General features: G+C 46.4%; 1 protein-coding gene across 1 annotated transcript; it reads left to right on the top strand.

Annotated features, from left to right (window-relative positions):
• The first annotated feature begins 2,763 nt into the window (after nt 1-2,763).
• On the top strand, nt 2,764-18,717 carry LOC120058084 (probable ribonuclease ZC3H12C). The gene is made up of 5 exons (XM_039006560.1): nt 2,764-3,455; nt 3,625-3,764; nt 16,705-16,939; nt 17,062-17,168; nt 17,264-18,717. The coding sequence occupies exons 1-5, from the start codon at nt 2,764-2,766 to the stop codon at nt 18,715-18,717; spliced, it is 2,628 nt and encodes an 875-aa protein (XP_038862488.1).
• Nucleotides 18,718-23,023: the final 4,306 nt, after the last annotated feature.

Genomic DNA, 23,023 nt, shown 5'->3' with positions numbered 1-23,023 from the left:
AGCCTTGGACCTTTCTACATTGTAATTTCAATTCAGTGTCTATTCAGCCTTGGTCCTTTACATCTGACTACAGTACCATCAATGGACTGAGCACTGCACTGTACTACTCCTCTTCATGGGGAGAATGAGTATATCTATGATGTGTAGAAACATGGAAATAATCTGACCTCCGTATCCACTGCTTGTGGAAGATTTTAATGGTGTCTGTGTTTGTTTGGAAGATTGTTTGGGTAAAATTTGAAGGTTGTGTGTTTGTGTTTAAAGAGAGAGATAATAAGAGTGTGTGTAGTGTTGGTGTGTGTGTAGTGTTGGTGTGTGTGTTCGTGTTGGTGAGTGTGAGTGTGATCATGTTGGTGTGTGTAGTGCTGGTGTGTGTGTGTTCATGTTGGTGTGTGTGTTCGTTTTGGTGTGTGTGTTCGTGTTGGTGTGTGTGTAGTGCTGGTGTGTGTTCATGTTGGTGTGTGTGTTCGTGTTGGTGTGTTTGTAGTGTTGGTGTGTTTGTGTTTGTGTTGGTGTGTGTGTGTGTGTGTGTGTGTGTGTGTGTGTGTGTGTGTGTGTGTGTGTGTGTGTGTGTGTGTGTGTGTGTGTGTGTGTGTGTGTAGTGCTGGTGTGTGTGTGTGTGTTCATGTTGGTGTGTGTGTTTGTGTTGGTGTGTGTGTAGTGCTGGTGTGTGTGTGTTCATGTTGGTGTGTGTGTTCGTGTTGGTGTGTTTGAAGTGTTGGTGTGTGTGTTTGTGTTGGTGTGTGTGTGTGTGTGTGTGTAGTGTTGGTGTGTGTGTGTTGGTGAGTGTGTTCGTGTAGGTGTGTGTGTAGTGTGTCTTATCATGTTTAAACACTTGCGGATTCCATCTGGTGAGCAGTGACTCAGGCCCGCACAAGTACGTCTGTTCTGATTCTGACGGGGTAATTGTATGGGTGTGTGTATGTGATGTGTGTGTGTGTGTGTGTGTGTGTGTGTGTGTGTGTGTGTGTGTGTGTGTGTGTGTGTGTGTGTGTGTGTGTGTGTGTGTGTGTGTGTGTGTGTGTGTGTGTTTGAATAGCCCCATCCTCTGTCTGTGCACACCGCACGCCGCTGTGGAACAATGCTCTGTCGGAGGAGTCCAGATTGGGATGGCAGCGGCTTTGTTTGGGGACGGCAAGCCAGACACACTTTAGCCCCCCCATATCACCCTCCTTCCCACACACACACACACACACACACACACACACACACACACACACACACACACACACACACACACACACACACACACACACACACACACACACACACACACTCTCTCTCTCTCTCTCTTTCTTTGTTTGTGCCCCTTTTGTTGTTGCAGGACTAAATTATTTCAGCCATCTTGTGGCATTCATAGCGACCCACAATGGGGCAGCAGCTTGGACACTGAGAGGCAGGTCATTAGGAGGCCTTTTTTCCGGTACTGAGATCCCACCTTTACCCTACTTATACATGCAGAAACACACAGACGTATACACACTCATAAATCACTTCACACACATTTATAACCACTCATATGTCACTCCACACACACACACTTATACACACTCATATATCACTCCACACAACTACTTATACATACTCATATATATCACTCCCCACATACACTTAAACACACTCAAATATCACTCCAGACATTCCCTTAAGTTTGATGTGCAGTGGTCTGGTGTAAATACAGGGCTATAGGACAACTGCTTGTGCACATTGATGAAATAATAGTATAATGCAAACGTCTAGCAACCCAATGATTCCGTGTTCAAATCTCATCACTGACAACTTTAGCATTTTAGCTAATTAGCAACTGTGCAACTACTTACTATTTTTTAGCTACTTTGCAACAATTTGCATGTTAGCTAACCCTTGCCCTAACTTTAACTCTTTAACCTAACTCCTAACCTTAACTCCTAACCCTAATCGTTTATTATATTACATATACCCCTGGGTCCAGGTTGCCCTGGGTCCCTAGATTAGTGTGTCACCGTGCTCAGATGATGCTGTAATACATGTCCCTTTTAAAGGGGTCACTGAGCAATTAGGAGGCTGGCCCATTAGAACAGGTCTTTCTTTGTTTCAGCTAATCACAAACCCCAGCCAGGGTTGCACACGACCACTGATCCTAGTTTGAACATCAGGTGGTGGATGTAAAGAGTTCCCTTTAAATCATGTCAAAAAAATACCATCCTGCATTCTCCTGTATGGGTGTAGGTGCAATGTAGAGTATGTTATTGAGTGTCAATTACGCCAGGTTTGTGTTTCTTAGCACGGTGTGTTGTTAACAGCGATGTTGATTGAGAGCTTCTTTGACACATCAGTTGAAGTGAATGATGGAAATGACGGTTTTGAACCTGCCCTTTTGGAAATCAATTTGGTGTGTCATTCAGCCTAACCCTTAATAAGCTCTACTACAGCTCAGGTTACTCAATTAGAGCTCTTTAATGTTACCTACCGCCTGCAGCATGGGTGTTGAAAGGGAGGGCTGGGCCCAGTGATTTAATCTGGCTGTTATAAAGTATCTCAACAAGTTAGGAAATAGGAGTCAAATCACTTGGGGTTTCATTGTAACATTACGAAAGGTTCAGATAGAAAAGTATTGAAAATTCCCCAGATTTACAGGAGGAAACCAGTCTGACCAATGCCCCTCCCTCTCCCCCAGGCTTCCGTCTCAGGATTGGTCAGAGAGCAGCCCGTCAGCAGCAGTGACATTGGGGTCGTCCGGGGTCAGAGGTCCGGTGTTAGATACTGGATGTATGAGACGGCTTCATGGGCCTGAAGGACCATCTGGAGGATGAAACAGGCCACATCCTCAACCTGGGGCTGGATTTGGACTACCTCCACGTGGAAGGCACCGACCGCCAGGCCAGCTTGAGTGCCACAGTCGGCACACACTCAGGAGCCTTGGAGGGGGACGAGACGGAGGTAGGAGGCACCCATAGCAGTGTCAGTAGTAGCAGCATCAGCAGTAGTAGTAGTTGTAGTAACTCCTCTGAAGAGAGTGCTGCGTCGGACAGCGAGGATGAGCGGGGGGTCCAACATGGCTCTGGTTCTGACGCTCATACCACCCACCCGCACCCCTGTCACCCTGCTAGGCAGGGCCTGGCACAGAGCCCCCATTCTAGGGACCCAAAACACTCCACCAACCCCTTCACAGAGTACCGCTCCAAGATGGAGTTTGCCCTGAAGCTGGGCTACTCTGAGGAGCTGGTTCTGCTGGTTGTGCGGAAGCTAGGGCCTGACGCCCTCATTAATGACATACTGGGAGAACTGGTCAAACTGGGCACCAAGTCAGAGACGGATCAGGCTGGGGGGTCGGCCACCTCCCACTTGCCCTCCTCCTCCTCCTTATCCTCCTCCTCTCTGGACTCCTGCAGGCTGGACTGCTCCTCCCAGCTGCTGTTGGATGACAAGGAGAACATCAGGCCTGTGGTGGTGGATGGGAGTAATGTAGCCATGAGGTGAGTCAACACAAACTGCTGCTCTATTCAGAAACACTTTACTCAGGTTCCTTTTCACTCTGAAAAACCTCATCCACTAGCTCTTCTAATCTTTATTCCATTTTATTATAGAAATAAACGAAGACACCAAGAATTTCATGACCATGAATTTGTGTATGTTTTTCCACAGCCATGGGAATAAGGAAGTGTTCTCCTGTCACGGCATCCAGCTGGCTGTTGATTGGTTCCTGGAGCGTGGTCACCGTGACATCACTGTGTTTGTTCCCGCCTGGAGAAAGGAACAGTCCAGACCGGACACCCTCATCACAGGTTAACCAGCATTTCCACGTGCACCGCCAACATTCCATAACTCTCCACCAAATCCCCACCTTATTTTGATTAAACTCCACCCTCACTCCTGTTTTAAATCACCTCTTTCTCCCAACATTTGTGTCTTCCCTTTACGGTCAAAGGACAGTAAACACCAATAACACATTTTAGGTAATTGAGGATGCTCAAATCTCAGGTCATTAACCCGTAAAAAAACCTGAAAAAATCTATCCTCCTGAGCTTTTTTTTTTTTTTTTTTTTTTACATAACATAAGTGTTTGGGGTGGGAAAAAAACATGTTACCAAAAATGTGTTTCGAAAAAATATTGTTAATTATATTTTATGGTAAGTGCAAAATTGTCCTCTGTAGTGGTCATTAGGATTTAAAAATGAAAACATGTACAGTCGTGGCCAAAAGTTTTGAGAATTACATAAATATTAATTTTCACAAAGTCTGCTGCCTCAGTTTGTATGATGGAAATTTGCATATACAACAGAATGTTATAAAGAGTGACTAGATGAATTGCAATTAATTGCAAAGTCCCTCTTTGCCATGCAGATGAACTGAATCCCCCCCAAAAAAATCCACTGCATTTCAGCCCTGCCAGAAAAGGACAAGCTGACATCATGTCAGTGATTCTCTCATTAACACAGGTGTGAGTGTTGACGAGGACAAGGCTGGAGATCACTCTGTCATGCTGATTGAGTTTGAATAACAGACTGGAAGCTTCAAAAGGAGGGTGGTGCTTGGAATCATTGTTCTTCCTCTGTCAACCGTGGTTACCTGCAAGGAAACACGTTCCGTCATAATTGCTTTCCACAAAAAGGGCTTCACAGGCAAGGATATTGCTGCAGTAAGATTGCACCTATATCAACCATTTATCGGATCATCAAGAAATTCAAGGAGAGTGGTTTAATTGTTGTGAAGAAGGCTTCAGGGTGCCCAAGAAAGTCCAGCAAGCGCCAGGACCGTCTCCTAAAGTTGATTCAGCTGCGGGATCGGGGCACCACCAGAACAGAGCTTGCTCAGGAATGGCAGCAGGCAGGTGTGAGTGCATCTGCACACATAGTGAGGCGAAGACTTTTGGAGGATGGCCTGGTGTCAAGAAGGGCAGCAAAGAAGCCACTTCTCTCCAGGAAAAACATCACTGACAGACTGATATTCTGCAAAAGGTACAGGGATTGGACTGCTGAGGACTGGGGTAAAGTTATTTTCTCTGATGAATCCCCTTTTCAATTGTTTGGGGCATCCGGAAAAAAGCTTGTCCGGAGAAGACAAGGTGAGCACTACCATCAGTCCTGTGTCATGCCAACAGTAAAGCATCCTGAGACCATTCATGTGTGGGGTTGCTTCTCAGCCAAGGGAGTGGGCTCACTCATAATTTGGCCTAAGAACACAGCCATGAATAAAGAATGGTACCAACACATCCTCCGAGAGCAACTTCTCCCAACCATCCAAGAACAATTTGGTGACGAACAATGCCTTTTCCAGCATGATGGAGCACCTTGCCATAAGGCAAAAGTGATAGCTAAGTGGCTCGGGGAACAAAACATCAATATTTTGGGTCCATGGACTTGTGGTCAATCCTCAAGAGGCGTGTGGACAAACAAAACCCCACAAATTCTGACAATCTCCAAGCATTGATTATGCAAGAATGGGCTGCCATCAGTCAGGATGTGGCCCAGAAGTTAATTGATAGCATGCCAGGGCGGATTGCAGAGGTCTTGAAAAAGAAGGATCAACACTGCAAATATTGACTCTTTGCATCAACTTCATGTAATTGTCAATAAAAGCCTTTAACACTTATGAAATGCTTGTAATTATACTTCAGTATTCCATAGTAACATCTGACAAAAATATCTAAAGACAATGAAGCAGCAAACTTTGTGGAAATTAATATTTGTGTCATTCTCAAAACTTTTGGCCACTACTGTACATTACAGTCAATGGGTACAGTAGGTGAAAAACATCATTGTGGCATCTGTGTCACGCCCTGGCCTTAGTATTCTTTGTTTTCTTAATTATTTTAGTTAGGTCAGGGTGTGACATGGGGAATGTATGTGTTTTTTGTAGTGTCTAGGGTGGTTGTAAGGTTTAGGGGGTTTATTAGAGTAGTTGGGTTTATGTTTAGTATAGAAGTCTAGCTGTGTCTATGGTTGAGTGTATGTTTCTAGGTATGTCTATGGTTGCCTGAGTGGCTCTCAATCAGAGACAGATGTCTTTCATTTGTCTCTGATTGGGAACCATATTTAAGGCAGCCATAGGCATCATGCATTTGTGGGTAATTGTCTATGTTATACGTTTGTAGCCTGTGTGTGCACTACGTTCATAGCTTCACGGTCGTTTGTTTGTTTTGTTAGTTTTTTTTGTAAGAGTGTTTCTTTTCGTGTTACGTCTTCGTCATCAATATTAAAAGGAAGATGTATTTCTCACACGCTGCGCCTTGGTCCAATCACTCTTATCAAGACGATCGTAACAGAATTACCCACCAATCCAGGACCAAGCGGCGTGTCAAGCGGCAACAGGACCCACCTACACAGGATTCATGGACATGGGAGGAGATACTGGATGGTAAGGGACCTTGGGCACAACCGGGAGAATATCGCCTCCCTCGTGAAGAGCTGGAGGCAGCTAAAGCCGAGAGGAGGCGATATGAGGAGGCAGCACGGAAGCAAGGCTGGAAGCCCGTGAGTACAACCCAAAAATTTCTTGGGGGGGGCCTTAAAGGGAGTGTGGCGAAGTCAGGTAGGAGACCTGCGCCTACTCCCTGTACTTACCGTGGAGAGCGAGAGTACGGGCAGACTCCGTGTTACGCAGTAGAGCGCATGGTGTCTCCTGTACGCGTGCATAGCCCGGTTCGGTACATTCCAGCTCCACGTATCGGCCGGGCTAGATTGAGCGTTGAGCCAGATGTCATGAAGCCGGCCCAACGCATCTGGTCACCAGTGCGTCTCCTCGGGCCGGCTTACATGGCACCAGCCTTACGCATGGTGTCCCCGGTTCGCCTACATAGCCCGGTGCGGGTTATTCCACCTCCCCGCACTGGTCGGGCGACGGGGAGCATACAACCAGGTAAGGTTGGGCAGGCTCAGTGCTCAAGGGAGCCAGTACGCCTGCACGGTCCGGTATTTCCGGCGCCACCTCCCCGCCCCAACCCAGTACCACCAGTGCCTCCTCCACGCACTAGCCCTATGGTGCGTGTCTCCAGCCCTTTACCACCAGTGCCTAAACCACGCACCAAGCCTCCTGTGTGTCCCCAGAGTCCTGTGCGTCCTGTTGCTGCTCCCCGCACTAGCCCTGAGATGCGTGTCCCCAGCCCGGTACCACCAGTTCCGGCACCACGCACTAGGCCTAATGTGCGTCCCCAGGGTCCAGTATGCCCTGTTCCTTCTCCCCGCACTAGCCTGAAGGTGCGTGTCCCCAGCCCGGTAACACCAGTTCCGGCACCACGCACCAGGCCTACAGTGCGCCTCAGCCGGCCAGAGTCTGCCGTCTGCACAGCGGTGCCTGAACTGCCCGTCTGCCAAGCGCCATCTGAGCCATCAGTCTACCCAGCGCCATCTGAGCCATCAGTCTGCCCAGCGCCATCTGAGCCATCCGTCTACCCAGCGCCATCTGAGCCATCCGTCTACCCAGCGCCATCTGAGCCATCCGTCTGCCCCGAGCCGTCAGAGCCGCCCGTCTGTCCCGAGCCGTCAGAGCCGTTCGTCAGTCAGGAGCCGCTAGAGCCATTCGTCAGACAGGATCTGCCAGAGCCGCCAACCAGACAGGATCTGCCAGAGCCGCCAACCAGACAGGATCAGCCAGAGCCGCCAACCAGACAGGATCAGCCAGAGCCGCCAACCAGACAGGATCAGCCAGAGCCGCCAACCAGACAGGAGCAGCCAGATCCGTCAGCCAGCCATGAGCAGCCAGATCCGTCAGCCAGCCATGAGCAGCCAGATCCGTCAGCCAGCCATGAGCAGCCAGATCCGTCAGCCAGCCATGAGCAGCCAGATCCGTCAGCCAGCCATGAGCAGCCAGATCCGTCAGCCAGCCATGAGCAGCCAGATCCGTCAGCCAGCCATGAGCAGCCAGATCCGTCAGCCAGCCATGAGCAGCCAGATCCGTCAGTCAGCCATGAGCAGCCAGATCCGTCAGTCAGCCATGAGCAGCCAGATCCGTCAGCCAGCCATGAGCAGCCAGATCCGTCAGCCAACCATGAGCCGTCCAGCCAGGATCCGCCAGAGCCGTCCAGCCAGGATCCGCCAGAGCCGTCATCCAGCCAGGATCCGTCCCTCAGTCCGGAGCTGCCGTCCCTCAGTCCGGAGCTGCCCCTTATCCTGGTGCTGCCCCTTAGTCCGGAGCTGCCCCTTAGTCCGGTGCTGCCCCTTAGTCCGGTGCTGCCCCTTAGTCCGGTGCTGCCCCTTAGTCCGGTGCTGCCCCTTAGTCCGGTGCTGCCCCTTAGTCCGGTGCTGCCCCTTAATCCAGTGGGGTTAATGTGGAGGGTGGCCATTTGGAGGAGGCTACGGAGGCGGGTAGTGACTGTGGTGGGGTGGGGACCACGACCAGTGCCGGAGCCGCCGCCGTGGACGGACGCCCACCCAGACCCTCCCCTAGACTTTGTGCTGGTGCGCCCGGAGTTCGCACCTTAAGGGGGGGTTATGTCACGCCCTGGCCTTAGTATTCTTTGTTTTCTTAATTATTTTAGTTAGGTCAGGGTGTGACATGGGGAATGTATGTGTTTTTTGTAGTGTCTAGGGTGGTTGTAAGGTTTAGGGGGTTTATTAGAGTAGTTGGGTTTATGTTTAGTATAGAAGTCTAGCTGTGTCTATGGTTGAGTGTATGTTTCTAGGTATGTCTATGGTTGCCTGAGTGGCTCTCAATCAGAGACAGATGTCTTTCATTTGTCTCTGATTGGGAGCCATATTTAAGGCAGCCATAGGCATCATGCATTTGTGGGTAATTGTCTATGTTATACGTTTGTAGCCTGTGTGTGCACTACGTTCATAGCTTCACGGTCGTTTGTTTGTTTTGTTAGTTTTTTTTGTAAGAGTGTTTCTTTTCGTGTTACGTCTTCGTCATCAATATTAAAAGGAAGATGTATTTCTCACACGCTGCGCCTTGGTCCAATCACTCTTATCAAGACGATCGTGACAATCTGGGTGTCCACTATAGAGGACATTTCTTAATGTCACACCAATTCAAGGACAAACCTGAAGCCACTTTAGACTGTTATAGACTTGCCTAACATTTTACCGATATCATTGCTTTTTTCATATAGGTGGGAATTGCGTACTTTTACATTCTCTATAGGCACAAGCCGAGCCCTGGTGTTAGGCTACTTGACATTTAAATGTTTCATCAGAGAAGAATCACAAACAAACGCTGGGTGGCTTTGTTCATGAATTCAAATCAAATCAAAATAAATGTTATTGGTCACATTCACATAGTTAGCAGATGTTATTGCGAGTGTACTGCAAAGTTTCCTAAGGACTAGAGGCAGCACTCTCTGTCGGCGCCATCTTAATTCATTGGTTTTTACATGTCTCTCCAGACTAAAAGTCTGAAGCCATAGTCAATTTCTGCACCTAAGTTCCGAGTTTATCTTATACTGTATAAGTTCAATCAATCAATCAAATTTATTTATAAAGCCCTTTTTACATCAGCCGATGTCATAAGTGCTATACAGAAATCCAGCCTAAAACCCCAAACAGCAAGCAATGCAGATGTAGAAGCACGGTGGCTAGGAAAAACTCCCTAGAAAGGCAGGAACCCAGGAAGAAACCTAGAGAGGAACCAGGCTCTGAGGGGTGGCCAGTCCTCTTCTGGCTGTGCCGGGTGGAGATTATAAGAGTACATGGCCAAGATGTTCAAACGTTCATAGATGACCAGCAGGGTCAAATAATAATAATCACAGTGGTTGTAGAGGGTGCAACAGGACAGCACCTCAGGAGTAAATGTCAGTTGGCTTTTCGTAGCAGATCATTCAGAGTTAGAGACAGCAGGTGCAGTAGAGAGAGAGAGTCGAAAACAACAGGTCCGGGACAAGGTAGCACGTCCGGTGAACAGATCAGGGTTCCATAGCCGCAGGCAGAACAGTTGAAACTGGAGCAGCAGCAGGTGGACTGGGGTGGACTGGGGAAAGCAAGGAGTCATCAGTGACTCAGCCCCCGTAATAGGGTTAGAGGCAGAAAATTCCAGTGGAGAGAGGGGAACCGGCCAGGTAGACAGCAAGGGAGGTTTGTCGCTCCAGTGCCTTTCCGTTCACCTTCACACCCCTGGTCCAGACTACACTCAATCATAGCACCTACTAAAGAGATGAGTCTTCAATAAAGACCTAAAGGTTGAGACTGAGTCTGCGTCTCTCACATGGATATAACAATAGAAAAATCTGTATACAGCTTGTGTAAATGAAGTAAGGAGCTAAGGCAATAAATAGGCCGATAGTGGCGAAGTAATTACAATTTAGCAATTTACACTGGAGTGATATGTGCAGATGAGGATGTGCAAGTAGAAATACTGGTGTGCAAAAGAGCAGAAAAACAAAAACAAATATGGGGATGAGGTAGGTAGTTGGTTGGATGGGCTATTTACAGATGGGCTGTGTACAGCTGCAGCGATCAGTAAGCTGCTCTGACAGCTGACGCTTAAAGTTAGTGAGGGAGATATAAGTCTCCAACTTCAGTGATTTTTGCAATTCGTTCCAGTCATTGGCAGCAGAGAACTGGAAGGAAAGGCGGCCAAAGCAGGTGTTGGCTTTGGGGATGACCAGTGAAATATACCTGCTGGAGCGCATGCTACGGGTGGGAGTTGCTATGGTGACCAGTGAGCTGAGATAAGGCGGAGCTTTACCTAGCAAGGACCTATAGATGACCTGGAGCCAGTGGGTTTGGCGACGAATATGTAGCGAGGACCAGCCAACGAGAGCATACAGGTTGCAGTGGTGTGTAGTATGTGGGGCTTTGGTGACAAAATGGATGGCACTGTGATAGACTGCATCCAATTTGCTGAGTAGAGTGTTGGAGGCTATTTTGTAAATGACATCGCCGAAGTCAAGGATTGGTAGGATAGTCAGTTTTACGAGGGTACGTTTGGCAGCATGAGTGAAGGAGGCTTTGTTTCGAAAAAGAAAGCTGATTCTAGATTTAACTTTGGATTGGAGATGCATAATGTGAGTCTGGAAGGAGAGTTTACAGTCTAGCCAAACACCTAGGTATTTGTAGTTGTCCACATATTCTAAGTCAGAACCGTCCAGAGTAGTGATGCTGTTCGGGTGGGCGGGTGTGGGCAGCGATCGGTTGAAGAGCATGCATTTTGTTATATGAGCATTTAAGAGAAGTTGGAGGCCACGGAAGGAGTGTTGTTTAGCACTAACTGAAGTGTTTTTAGTGCTTTGTCCAGGTAGACGGAAAGTAGAGCATTGCATTTGTCTAATCTAGAAGTGACAAAAGCATGGATGAATTTTTCTGCTTCATTTTTGGTTGATGATTTTTGTAATGTTATGTAGATGGAAAAAAGCTGACCTTGAAACAGTCTTGATATGTTCGTCAAAAGAGAGATCAGGGTCCAGAGTAACGCTGAGGTCCTTTTATTTGAGACAACTGTACAACCATCAAGATTAGTTGTCAGAGCCAACAGAATATATTTTTGTTTCTTGAGACCTAGAACTAGCATCTTTGTTTTGTCCGAGTTTAAAAGTAAAACATTTGCCGCAATCCACTTCTTTATGTCTGAAACACAGTCTTCCAGGGAGGGAAATGTTGGGGCTTCGCCATGTTTTAATGAAATGTACAGCTGTGTATCGTCCGCATAGCAGTGAATGTTAACATTATGTTTCTGAATGACATCACCAAGAGGTAAAAATATATAGTGAAAACAATAGTGGTCCTAAAATGGAACCTTGAGGAACACCGAAATTTACAGTTGAATTGTCAGAGGACAAACCATCCACAGAGACAAACTGATATCTTTCTGACAGATAAGATCTAAACCGGGCCAGAACTTGTCCGTGTAGACCAATTTGGGTTTCCAATCTCTCCAAAAGAACGTGGTGATCGATGGTATCAAAAGCAGCACTACGGTCCAGGAGCACGAGGACAGATGCAGAGCCTTGGTCTGATGCCATTAAAAGGTAATTTAACACCTTTACTAGTGCAATCTCAGCGCTATGATGGGGTCTAAAACCAGACTGAAGTGTTTCATATACATGGTTTGCCTTCAGGAAGGCAGTGAATTGCTGTACAACATTTTTTCAAAATGTTTTGAGAGGAATGGGAGATTCGATGTAGGCCGATAGTTTTTTATATTTTCTGGGTCAAGGTTTGGCTTTTTCAAGAGAGGTTTATATTACTGCCAATTTTTATTTATTTATTTAAATTTAAATTTTACCCCCTTTTCTCCCCAATTTTCGTGGTATCCAATTGCTAGTAATTACTATCTTGTCTCATCGCTACAACTCCCGTACGGGCTCGGGAGAGACGAAGGTCGAACGCCATGCGTCCTCCGAAACACAACCCAACCAAGCCGCACTGCTTCTTAACACAGCGCGCCTCCAACCTCCAACCAGCGCGCCTCCAACCCGGAAGCCAACCCGGAAGCCATGTGTCGGAGGAAACACTGTGCACCTGGCTCCCTTGGTTAGCGCGCACTGCGCCCGGCCCGCCACAGGAGTCGCTGGTGCGCGATGAGACAAGGATATCCCTACCGGCCAAACCCTCCCTAACCCGGACGACGCTAGGCCAATTGTGCGTCGCCCCACGGACCTTCCGGTCGCGGCCGGTATTACTGCCACTTTTAGTGAGTTTGGTACACATTCGGTGGATATGGAGTCATTCATTATGTTCAACATTGGAGGGCCATGCACAGGAAGCAGCTCTTTAGTTTAGTAGTTTAGTTGGTAGTTTAGTTGGAATAGTAGTTTAGTTTAGTAGTTCAGTAGTTTAGTTGGAATAGGGTCCAGTATGCAGCTTGAAGGTTTAGAGGCCATACCTATTTTCATCAATGTGTCAAGAGATATATTATTAAAAAACTTGAGTGTCTCCCTTGATCCTAGGCCCTGGCAGTGTTGTGCAGACTCAGGACAACTGAGCTTTGGAGAAATACGCAGATTTAAAGAGGAGTCCGTAATTTGCTTTCTAATGATCATGATCTTTTCGTCAAAGAAGTTCATGAATTTATCACTGCTGAACTGAAAGCCATCCTCTCTTGGGGAATGCTGCTTTTTAGTTAGCTTTGCGACAGTATCAAAAATAAATGTTGAATTGTTCTTATTCTCCTCAATTCATTTGGAAAAATAGGATGATCGAGCGGCAGTGAGGGCTCTTCGCTACTGCACGGTACTGTTTTTCCAAGCTAATCGGAAGACTTCCAGTTTGGTGTAGTGCCATTTCCATTCCAATTTTCTGGAAGCTTGCTTCAGGGCTTGGGTATTTTCTGTATACCAGGGAGCTAAATTCTTATGACAAATGTTTTTAGTTTTTTTGTGGTGCAACTGCATCTAGGGTATTACACAAGGTTAAATTTAGCTCCTCAGTTAGGTGGTTAACCGATTTTTGTATTCTTTGTACGTCTTTTTACGTCTTTGGGTAGGTGGATGGAGTCTGGAAGGGCATTTAGGAATCTTTGGGTTGTTCGAGAATATATAGTACGGCTTTTGATGACCCTTGGTTGGGGTCTGAGCAGATTATTTGTTGCGATTGCAAACGTAATAAATGGTGGTCCGATAGTCCAGGATTATGAGGAAAAACATTAAGATCCACAATATTTATTCCACGGGACAAAATTAGGTCCAGAGTATGACTGTGGCAGTGAGTAGGTCCGTAGACATGTTGGACAAAACCCACACGATGATGGCTCCGAAAGCCTATTGGAGTGGGTCTGTGGACTTTTCCATGTGAAGATCAAAGTCACCAAAAATTTGAATATTATCTGCCATGACTACAAGGTCCGATGGGAATTCAGGGAACTCAGTGAAGAACGCTGTATACAGTCATTTTATGGGGGGAAGTTAAATTTGCTATCGTAAATGTTAGCAACACATCCGCTTTTGCGGGAAGCGCGGAGGATATGGTCACTAGTGTAACCAGGAGGAGAGGCCTCATTTAACACAGTAAATTCATCAGGCTTATGCCATGTTTCAGTTAGGCCAATCACATCAAGATTATGATCAGTGATGAGTTCATTGACTATAACTGCCTTGGACGTGAGGGATCAAACATTAAGTAGCCCTATTTTGAGATGTGAGATACTGTATCACAATCTCTTTCAATAATGACAGGAATGGAGGAGGTCTTTATTCCAGTGAGATTGCTAGAGCGAACACTGCCACGTTTAGTTTTGCCCAACCTAAATTGAGGCACAGACACGGTCTCAATGGGGATAGCTGAGCTGACTACACTGACTGTGCTTGTGGCAGACTCCACTAAGCTGGCAGGCTGGCTAACAGCCTGGTGCCTGTCCTGCACCCTATCTCATTGTGGAGTTAGAGGAGTTAGAGCCCTGCCTATGTTCATAGATAAGATGAGAGCACCCCTCCAGCTAGGATGGAGACCGTCACTCCTCAGTAGGCCAGGCTTGGTCCTGTTTGTGGGTGAGTCCCAGAAAGAGGGCCAATTATCTACAAATTCTATCTTTTGGCAGGGGCAGAAAACAGTTTTCAACCAGCGATTGAGTTGTGAGACTCTGCTGTAGAGCTCATCACTCCCCCTAACTGAGAGGGGGCCAGAGACAATTACTCTACGCCGACACATCTTTCTAGCTGATTTACACGCTGAAGCTATGTGACCTGGTGAGCTTGGTGACCTCTGACTGTTTCATCCTAACATCGTTGGTGCCGACGTGGATAACAATATCGCTATACTCTCTACACTCGCCAGTTTTAGCCTTAGCCAGCACCATCTTCAGACTAGCCTTAACGTCGGTAGCCCTGAAACCTGGTAAACAGTGTATGATCGCTGGACGATTCTTTACTGCGGGTTTAATACTGCGGGTAATGGAGTCGCCAATGACTAGGGTTTTCAATTTGTCAGAGCTAATGGTGGGAGGCTTCGACGTCTCACCATGTGACATCTCACCATTAAATGTGCTGCATGGTCAATCTGACGTCTTTATTGGCCTTGCATCATTTACGGTGATACGGCCTCTGCAGAAGTCAGGGCATTCACACTTCTTGCGCTTTGTAGAGCAGAGCTGTTGTGAAGGAATCAAATCAAATCAAATGTTATTTGTCACATGCGCTGAATACAACAGGTGTAGGTAGACCTTAGTGAAATGCTTACTTACAAGCCCTTAACCAACAACGCAGATTTTAAAAAATACCTAAAAAAAGTAAGAGATAAGAATAGCAAATAATTAAAGAGCAGCAGTAAATAACAATAGCGGGGCTATATACAGGGGGTACCGATAAAGAGTCAATGTGTCAATGTGCGGGGGCACCGGTGTCAAGGTAACTGAGGTAATTATGTACATGTAGGTAGAGTTATTAAAGTGGCTATGGATAGATAATAACAGAGAGTAGCAGCAGCGTGGTGGGGGGCAATGCAAATAGTCTGGGTAGCCATTTGATTAGCTGTTCAGGAGTGTTATGGCTTGAGGGTAGAAGCTGTTTAGAAGCCTCTTGGACCTAGACTTGGCGCTCTGGTACCGCTTGCCATGCGGTAGCAGAAAGAACAGTCTATGACAAGGGTGGCTGGAGTCTTTGACAATTTGTAGGGCCTTCCTCTGACACCGCCTGGTTTAGAGGTCCTGGATGGCAGGAAGCTTGGCCCCAGTGATGTACTGGGCCGTACGCCCTACCCTCTGTAGTGCCTTGCGGTCGGAGGCCGAGCAGTTGCAATACCAGGCAGTGATGCAACCCGTCAGGATGCTCTCAATGGTGCAGCTGTAAAACCTTTTGAGGATCTGAGGACCCGTGCCAAAACCTTTTCAGTCTCCTGAGGGGGAATAGGTTTTGTCGTGCCCTCTTCACAACTGTCTTGGTGTGCTTGGACCATGTTAGTTTGTTGGTGATGTGGACGCCAAGGAACTTGAAATTCTTAACCTGTTCCACTCCACTACAGCCCCGTCGATGAGAATGGGGACGTGCTCTGTCCTCCTTTTCCTGTAGTCGACAATCATCTCCTTTGTCTTGATCACATTGAGGGAGAGGTTGTTGTCCTTGCACCACACAGTCAGGTCTCTGACCTCCTCCCTATAGGCTGTCTCATCATTGTTGGTGATCAGGCCTACAACTGTTGTGTCATCAGCAAACTTAATGATGGTGTTGGAGTCGTGCTTGGCCATGCAGTCATGAGTGAACAGAGAGTACAGGAGGGGACTGAGCTCGCACCCCTGAGGGGCCCCTGTGTTGAGGATCAGCGTGGCGGATGTGTTGTTACTTACCCTTACCACCTGGGGGCGGCCCATCTGGAAGTCCAGGATCCAGTTGCAGGGGGAAGTGTTTAGTCCCAGGGTCCTTAGCTTAGTGATGAGCCTTGAGGGCACTATGGTGATGAACGCTGAGCTGTAGTCAATAAAACAAATTCTCACATAGGTGTTCCTTTTGTCCAGGTGGGAAAGGTCAGTGTGGAGTGCAAAAGAGATTGCATCATCTGTGGGACTGTTGGGGCAGTATACAAATTGGAGTGGGTCTAGGGTTTCTGGGATAATGGTGTTGATCTGAGCCATGACCAGCCTTTCAAAGCATTTCATGGCTACAGACGTGAGTGCTACGGGTCGGTAGTCATTTAGGCAGGTTACCTTAGTGTCAATGAAGTGAGTTTGTATCTATACAGGACCTCCCACCCCCACCTACCGTCAAGCAATCATGTCAATGGGGAGCTATATGGAGCTGTACAGAGCCCTCCGCATTGTTACAAAATTTGAAAGGCGCATGGCGATGTGTTACGGAGCTCAATTTGGCCTCTGCAATTGCGTCACATAATGCATACCTCTCTCTCGCTCTTTCTCTTCTCTCTCTAGACCAGGAGATATTGCGGCATCTAGAGAAAGACAAGATCCTTGTGTTCACTCCCTCTCGTCGGGTCCAGGGCCGCCGGGTGGTCTGCTATGACGACCGCTTCATCGTCAAGCTGGCCTACGAGTCCGACGGCATCATCGTCTCTAACGACAACTACCGGGACCTGGCCAATGAGAAGCCAGAGTGGAAGAAGTTCATTGACGAGCGGTTGCTCATGTATACGTTCGTCAATGACAAGTATGGAAGTCCCACCAACACAGTGGACAAAGAGCCTATCACTATTAGTATCTGGAGTTGTTTTTCCAAGGGGATTGATATGTGGATATCTGATGGTGTGTCTGGTATGTGGTTGTGTCCAGGTTCATGCCTCCTGATGATCCTCTGGGTCGCCATGGTCCCAGTCTGGAGAACTTCCTGAGGAAGAGACCAGTTATCCCAGAACACAGGAAGCAGCAATGTCCCTATGGTAACACCTAGCCATTCTCTCTTATGCATTATTCATTCAGCCTCTTTTGGCTTGCCTCAAAATTGAGAGTTAACCATCCTGTATTCTCGCCTTAGGGAAGAAGTGCACTTACGGCCACAAGTGTAAGTTCTTCCACCCTGAGAGAGGCAGTCAGCCCCAACGCGCTGTGGCCGACGAGCTGCGTGCCAAGAACTCCTCTTCATCCTCTACCTCTTCCTCCAAAAGGGTGGGTGAGGCTCTGATGGTGAAGAGTCACAGCATGTCCAGCAGCTCCAGGGTAGACGGGATCCCAGACCCCCACCAAGCTCCCCCAAAGAGGCAGTCGGACCCCAGCCTTTGCGCCCCCCCCTACAACGACCTCCTGGAAGAGCATCTGGGCAGGAGGACTAAAGCAGAGGCCCGCAGAGGGAGTAGCAGCAGCAGTAGCAGCAGCTGCAGCAGCAGCCTCTTGGCTTCTGCTCCTGGGGGACCTCCTTCCAGCCACGGCTTCTCTCTTCAGGACTGGGGGAACACCTCCTCCAGAGCTCCAGGGCTGTCGGGGCTTGGTCACTCAAAGTCATACTCCACGTGTGAATCCCCGGAGCTAAGCTACCACTCCCTGATGAGGGCCTACTCCAGCCTAAGCCTGGTAGTGCCGCGGAGCCCCGATCGGCTGTTCCCGGCTGACCTACGGACGGGCTCACTGGTGTCTGACTGCAGCAGCGAGGGCAGCGTGAGCTCAGACTCCTTCTCCCCTGATCCCCTGCTGGATGACAGCCTCAAGTGCCACTATCACCACCCCCATCACCACCACCATCACTGCCCTAGCTGCTACCCACATCACCCCAACCACCCACCCCCTGGTCTGACCCAGCACCCCCATGGAGGCTCCCACCATGGCTACCCTCAAGCTCAAAGCAGCCTGGAGGATCCTCCCTCCTCCCTCCACCACTTCAAGGCACAGCTCTCCTACCTTCCTCCCCATATTCAGCAACCGTCTGTGGGGAGCCACTCTGGCTGTTCTGGGAACTACCCTCCCCAAACTCTATCCCAGACCTCAAGCCCCCACTCCCTCTCTCACAACTCTCCTCTGGGGCATAACCTGGGGGGCTCCACCTGGCAGGACAACAACAGCCTCTACAAGCAATCCCATGTCCACCCAAGGAGGATCTACCCTGGGCCAGGACAGGAGCAGCAACTGGCCAGATGGGACCCCCACTACCAGCATCCCCCCCAGGCCTGCTACGAACCTTTCACTTTCCAGTCCCTGCCTGAGGGCCGCAAACAACCCTGGCACTCGCCCTGGCCCAGGGGGACACACTCTCCCCATCCTCAATCCCTTTCCTCCTCCCATCCTCCACCTCTTACCCACCCCTCCACGGCCCCCCAGCACCAGGAGCCCCCTGCCCTGGGCAGATACCAGGATGTGAGGGAGAATGTGTTTGTCAACCTGTGTAACATCTTCCCCCCAGAGCTGGTGAGGGTGGTGATGGTGAGGAACCCCCATGTGATGGACGCCCAGCAGCTGGCTGCAGCCATCCTGGCTGAGAAGTCCCAGGTTGGCTACTGAGTACTGACACTACCGTAGCAGAGGAAATAAGTGGCGTGCTCAACTCTATAATCTCCCCAAAACATCTACGATGCAGGGGAAGATGCTTTATCTTTTTCCAGCAAATGTTATTTTTTCAACCTTATTGTTTTATGTCACTGCCCTGCTCGTTCATTACTGTTGTGTGGTATGAGAACACCTTCAGCACTTAAGGTCAGGATTCCGGAGACTCTGAATGGGATGTGTTGCTTTAATTTATTTATTTTGTAATATATTTTAAATTATTTCTATAGCTTTTTATATTTTTTTAATGGCACTTTTCATAGATTTATTTATGATTTTTTTATTTTTGGAAATCACATCATAGGGTAAGAGGGGCTCAAGTGTTTCAGGGTGCTTCAGAGTTAGGGAAAGTCCTGAGGTGTCAAAACAGGGTGAATTCTGGGATTCCAAATCTAGGGTATGGTTTGTCGTCATAAAATTACACTTCCAAACATTTTAAACTAAAAGACAAAGCAAATACATAAGTCCAAGCTACACTGATGACATTTTATCCCATTTTATCCATTTCATCAGAGAATTGTTAAAACAGGTGGTGAATTTGATATCATTGTTGAAAGATTTGATGAATTTCCCATTTAGAGAAGTGAAACGCAGGAACTCCAACTGTTAAAGGCCTGATAAAGTTAATGTGAAAACCCCAGGTTATTGTTTACTCTTACATACAGGAGCTAGTTCCTCTCTGGGGAGAGACCAAAAACTTACTTCACAGCATAGAAGATTGCGATATTGATTTTATTTTCCTTTTTTAAATAATTTTTCTTTGTCCTCCAAAAAACATTCTGGCCATTGAAATCATATCAAGATGGTTCTTGAGGATATTCAGACTAGTGCAGGTGCATTGTTCGTTTAAACAGTTTTTTTTATATTGTTGTTTTTTTACGTATGAATGTGTTAATTTATTTGTCCCTTTGTCATTTTCATTATGAGTAAGAGTATTTTAGTTAAAGAGGGTATCATCACAAGAGAAGACATCTGGTGTAACCATCCAGACAGACAGACAAATAGCGCTGCACTGTAACTTCAGTCTGTGGACAGGGTATTTCTAGCCTCTACCTCCTGGCTTAGAATCCATTGCAAGTTGTCACTATCGCTCAGTGAATAGAATAAATAGTACGGCAATGACACCTCTGTGCCTTACTCACACACAGCAGTCCAAAACACTGGACTTGTGTTGCCAATGTAACCTGACCACCACATACTTTAGTGAACAAGAGAATGCCTCTCCTCGTTGATACAAATTGTATCCTATTAACTTAAACCAGATCATTGTTTTATATGAGAATATTTATACAAGAGGTGTTTTGAGTATATGTGCCGTAATTGGTCACATTTGTTACTGTTCTAAAATATACTGAACAAAAATATAAACGCAACATGTAAAGTATTGATCCCATGTTTCATGAGCTGAAATAAAAGATCCCAGATATTTTCCATACACACAAGAAGCATATTTCTCTCAAATGTTTACATCCCTGTTAATGAGCATTTATTTTTTGCCAAGATAATCCAGATGTGGCATATCAAGAAGCTGATTAAACAGCATTATCATTACACAGGAACAACTTCGCTGCGGAAACTAAAATGTGCAGTTTTGTCACACAACACAATGCCACAGATGTCTCATGTTTTGAGGGAGTGTGCAATTGGCATGTTGACTGCAGCATGTCCAATAGAGCTGTTGCCAGATAATTGAATGTTCATTTCTCTACCATAAGCCACCTCCAATGTTGTTTTATTTTGGTTCAGTATATATTTTGGGATTTTTAAAAATTGTGTTTTAAGAAGTATTTGTGAAAGAAAAGGGCATCAAATGCAATTTATTCAAACTACTGTACTGTGATTGATGATCAGCATACAGAGAGGACAGAAAAAGTTATGTGATATCCGGGTTCCTTGGGACGTCCCTACCCCATTGAAGTTGACATTTTAAATGGTTAAGGTTTGGGTTAGGTAATGGTTAGGATGGGGGTGAGGGTTTAAGGTAGGGATGTCCCAAGGATTCCCGGATAGCACTGATCGACAGGAAAAGGTGGGTTGTTGTTTTTATTATTGTTGAACTGAAATTGTGTTGGGTGGTCTCAGTCATGCGAGTGTGACTGTGTCAGCTTTACGGTGAAGCCAGGATTTATTTCTTCACCATCAGCCTCTATTGACAGTCATGATCTTTCTCTTAATATATTTCTGTACCGTGGTTCTCAGCTCTCTCTTCAAACTAAGGCTATCCCTTCAGAGGATCAGTGGAACACCGCTGACTTGACAAAGACAGTACTTTGTCTCTGGAACCAGTTTCTCATCATGACAACAGCCAAAAGTGAATTTTTTTAGCTGAGCAACGTCTAGCACCTTTCTAGGGCACTATGTGCCAGTGTGCTCCGGTGTGTGGCAGAGTATTAAATGCCTCTACATGGCATTGTGCTTTTTTTAACCACATCTGATGATAGTCTGAACCATGTTCAGTTAAACAAATTAATATTTTTCCATGTTCAGATTTTTTAAAGAGGTGTTTTTGGAATTCTGTGTGATGTTTCTGTACTCTGTGTGATGTTTCTGTACTCTACTGTTCATCTCTGGTATAATTAAACACCCTTTGATGAGGTGACTTGTGTTCAGTTTGCAGACAGTGTATGTATACTGTATGTCAATGGAGGCTGCTGAGGGGAGGATGGCTACTAATGATGGCTGGATGGAGTAAATGGAATGGCATCAAACCTGGAAACCATGTGTTTGATACCATTCCACTTAATCTGCTCCAGCCATTACCACGAGGCCGTCCTCCCCAATTTAGGTGCCACCAACCTCCTGTGGTATATGTGCTGGTTTTTGTATACAGTACTTGGTTGAATTTCTTCCACCAATTTTTTTTATCATTTTGGAATTTGGTTCATTTTATTTTATTTCATCTGACTGGTTAGTATATTATTGTATTTGACTGTTTGTTTCATTGTGTCAGTCTGTATCCAAGGCCTACAATTCAGGTTTAAAAAACAGTTTGTCAGACACTTCTCCAAATGCCATGTATAATTTATTTAAATAGTCATCCCTGTTGTGCTTTAAATCCAACATCATTTATTCTACAATAAAACTATTATATCTAATAAATGCTTATAAAAGTGCAAAAAATAAGGTTGGGAGGCAGTATTCTGTCAGGGACCAAAGCAATTGGCAAAAGGATTGAGGGTTAGCCTATGTTATATATGTATTATGATGATCCTCTCATCACAGGTCAACATGGGTCATTTCAAGCCAAAATGTAATGGAGGAAAATGGAGAACTGTGACCTGATGTGATGTTGATGTTCTTGCCTTAGTGACTGTACTGTATGTGAATGGGGGGGGGGGGGGGCAACGCATGTTAAAACAATGAGCTTTAAGTACTGTAACCCCAGAGCACATGACTCTTTATAATACTCTGGCCTGTGTAGCAGTCTTACTTGCTGATTCAGGGAACTGAGGCCAAATGGAAAATGTTGACTCCTTATGAGTTATGAATAATAAAGCCTTACTCAAGCTTTCAAGGTGGTGATGATGAGTCTTTTTCGGGGGGGAAAGGAATGGGTTTGCTGCCAAAATTGTTCTCAGGTTAATTTAGATACAGTAGGATGCTAGTGAGGCATGTGTGTATCATCCTGGGATAATGACATTTCAACACTCGGTGGCATATGTCAAAGACATGTACTGTAGCCTACACTGAATGGGATGACAGGATAATGACACTTAATAAGAAGCTTGTCATTTCAACATCATGATAATAATGCTAGACTTTCCTCCACTTTTGCATGTCAATTCAAATAGGCCTACCTGAAATATTCTTCACAACTTTTATATCTATTTTTTTATTATTGTCATACTGAACGGAATGTCTGAAGATGATGCGTACATAAATCAACTCCGACATCTGAAATTCAATTTAAAATCAAACAGTTGTTACATTTACTGTGGTGATGAAGTTGAATGAATAACCTAGTGTGTTGTCATCCACAACACTATATAAAACACTACACATGTACTTTGGAAGGGTTACCACTACGTTAGAGTTATGGGTTTCACTTAAATGATTTGACATCTAGAAGAGATCGGAACATATAGTACATATTGTACTTTGGTTGACATTTAAGGATAACACAGTTGACATTACTATTTTACCTAGTCTTAGAATTCCCAGACTGGAACATTGGTTACATTGTGGGAGGCGACCCGTCGGTCTAGACTAGAGACTGTTTTACCAGTTGTAGGAGGAGCTAGACAGATCATTTGTTACAAAACCT

The sequence above is a fragment of the Salvelinus namaycush genome, chromosome 13 (assembly GCF_016432855.1).
Source record: "Salvelinus namaycush isolate Seneca chromosome 13, SaNama_1.0, whole genome shotgun sequence".
Taxonomy (NCBI): Eukaryota; Metazoa; Chordata; class Actinopteri; order Salmoniformes; family Salmonidae; genus Salvelinus; species Salvelinus namaycush.
The sequence above is the reverse complement of the archived record's forward strand: the minus strand, read 5'-3'. Positions and strand labels throughout refer to the sequence as shown.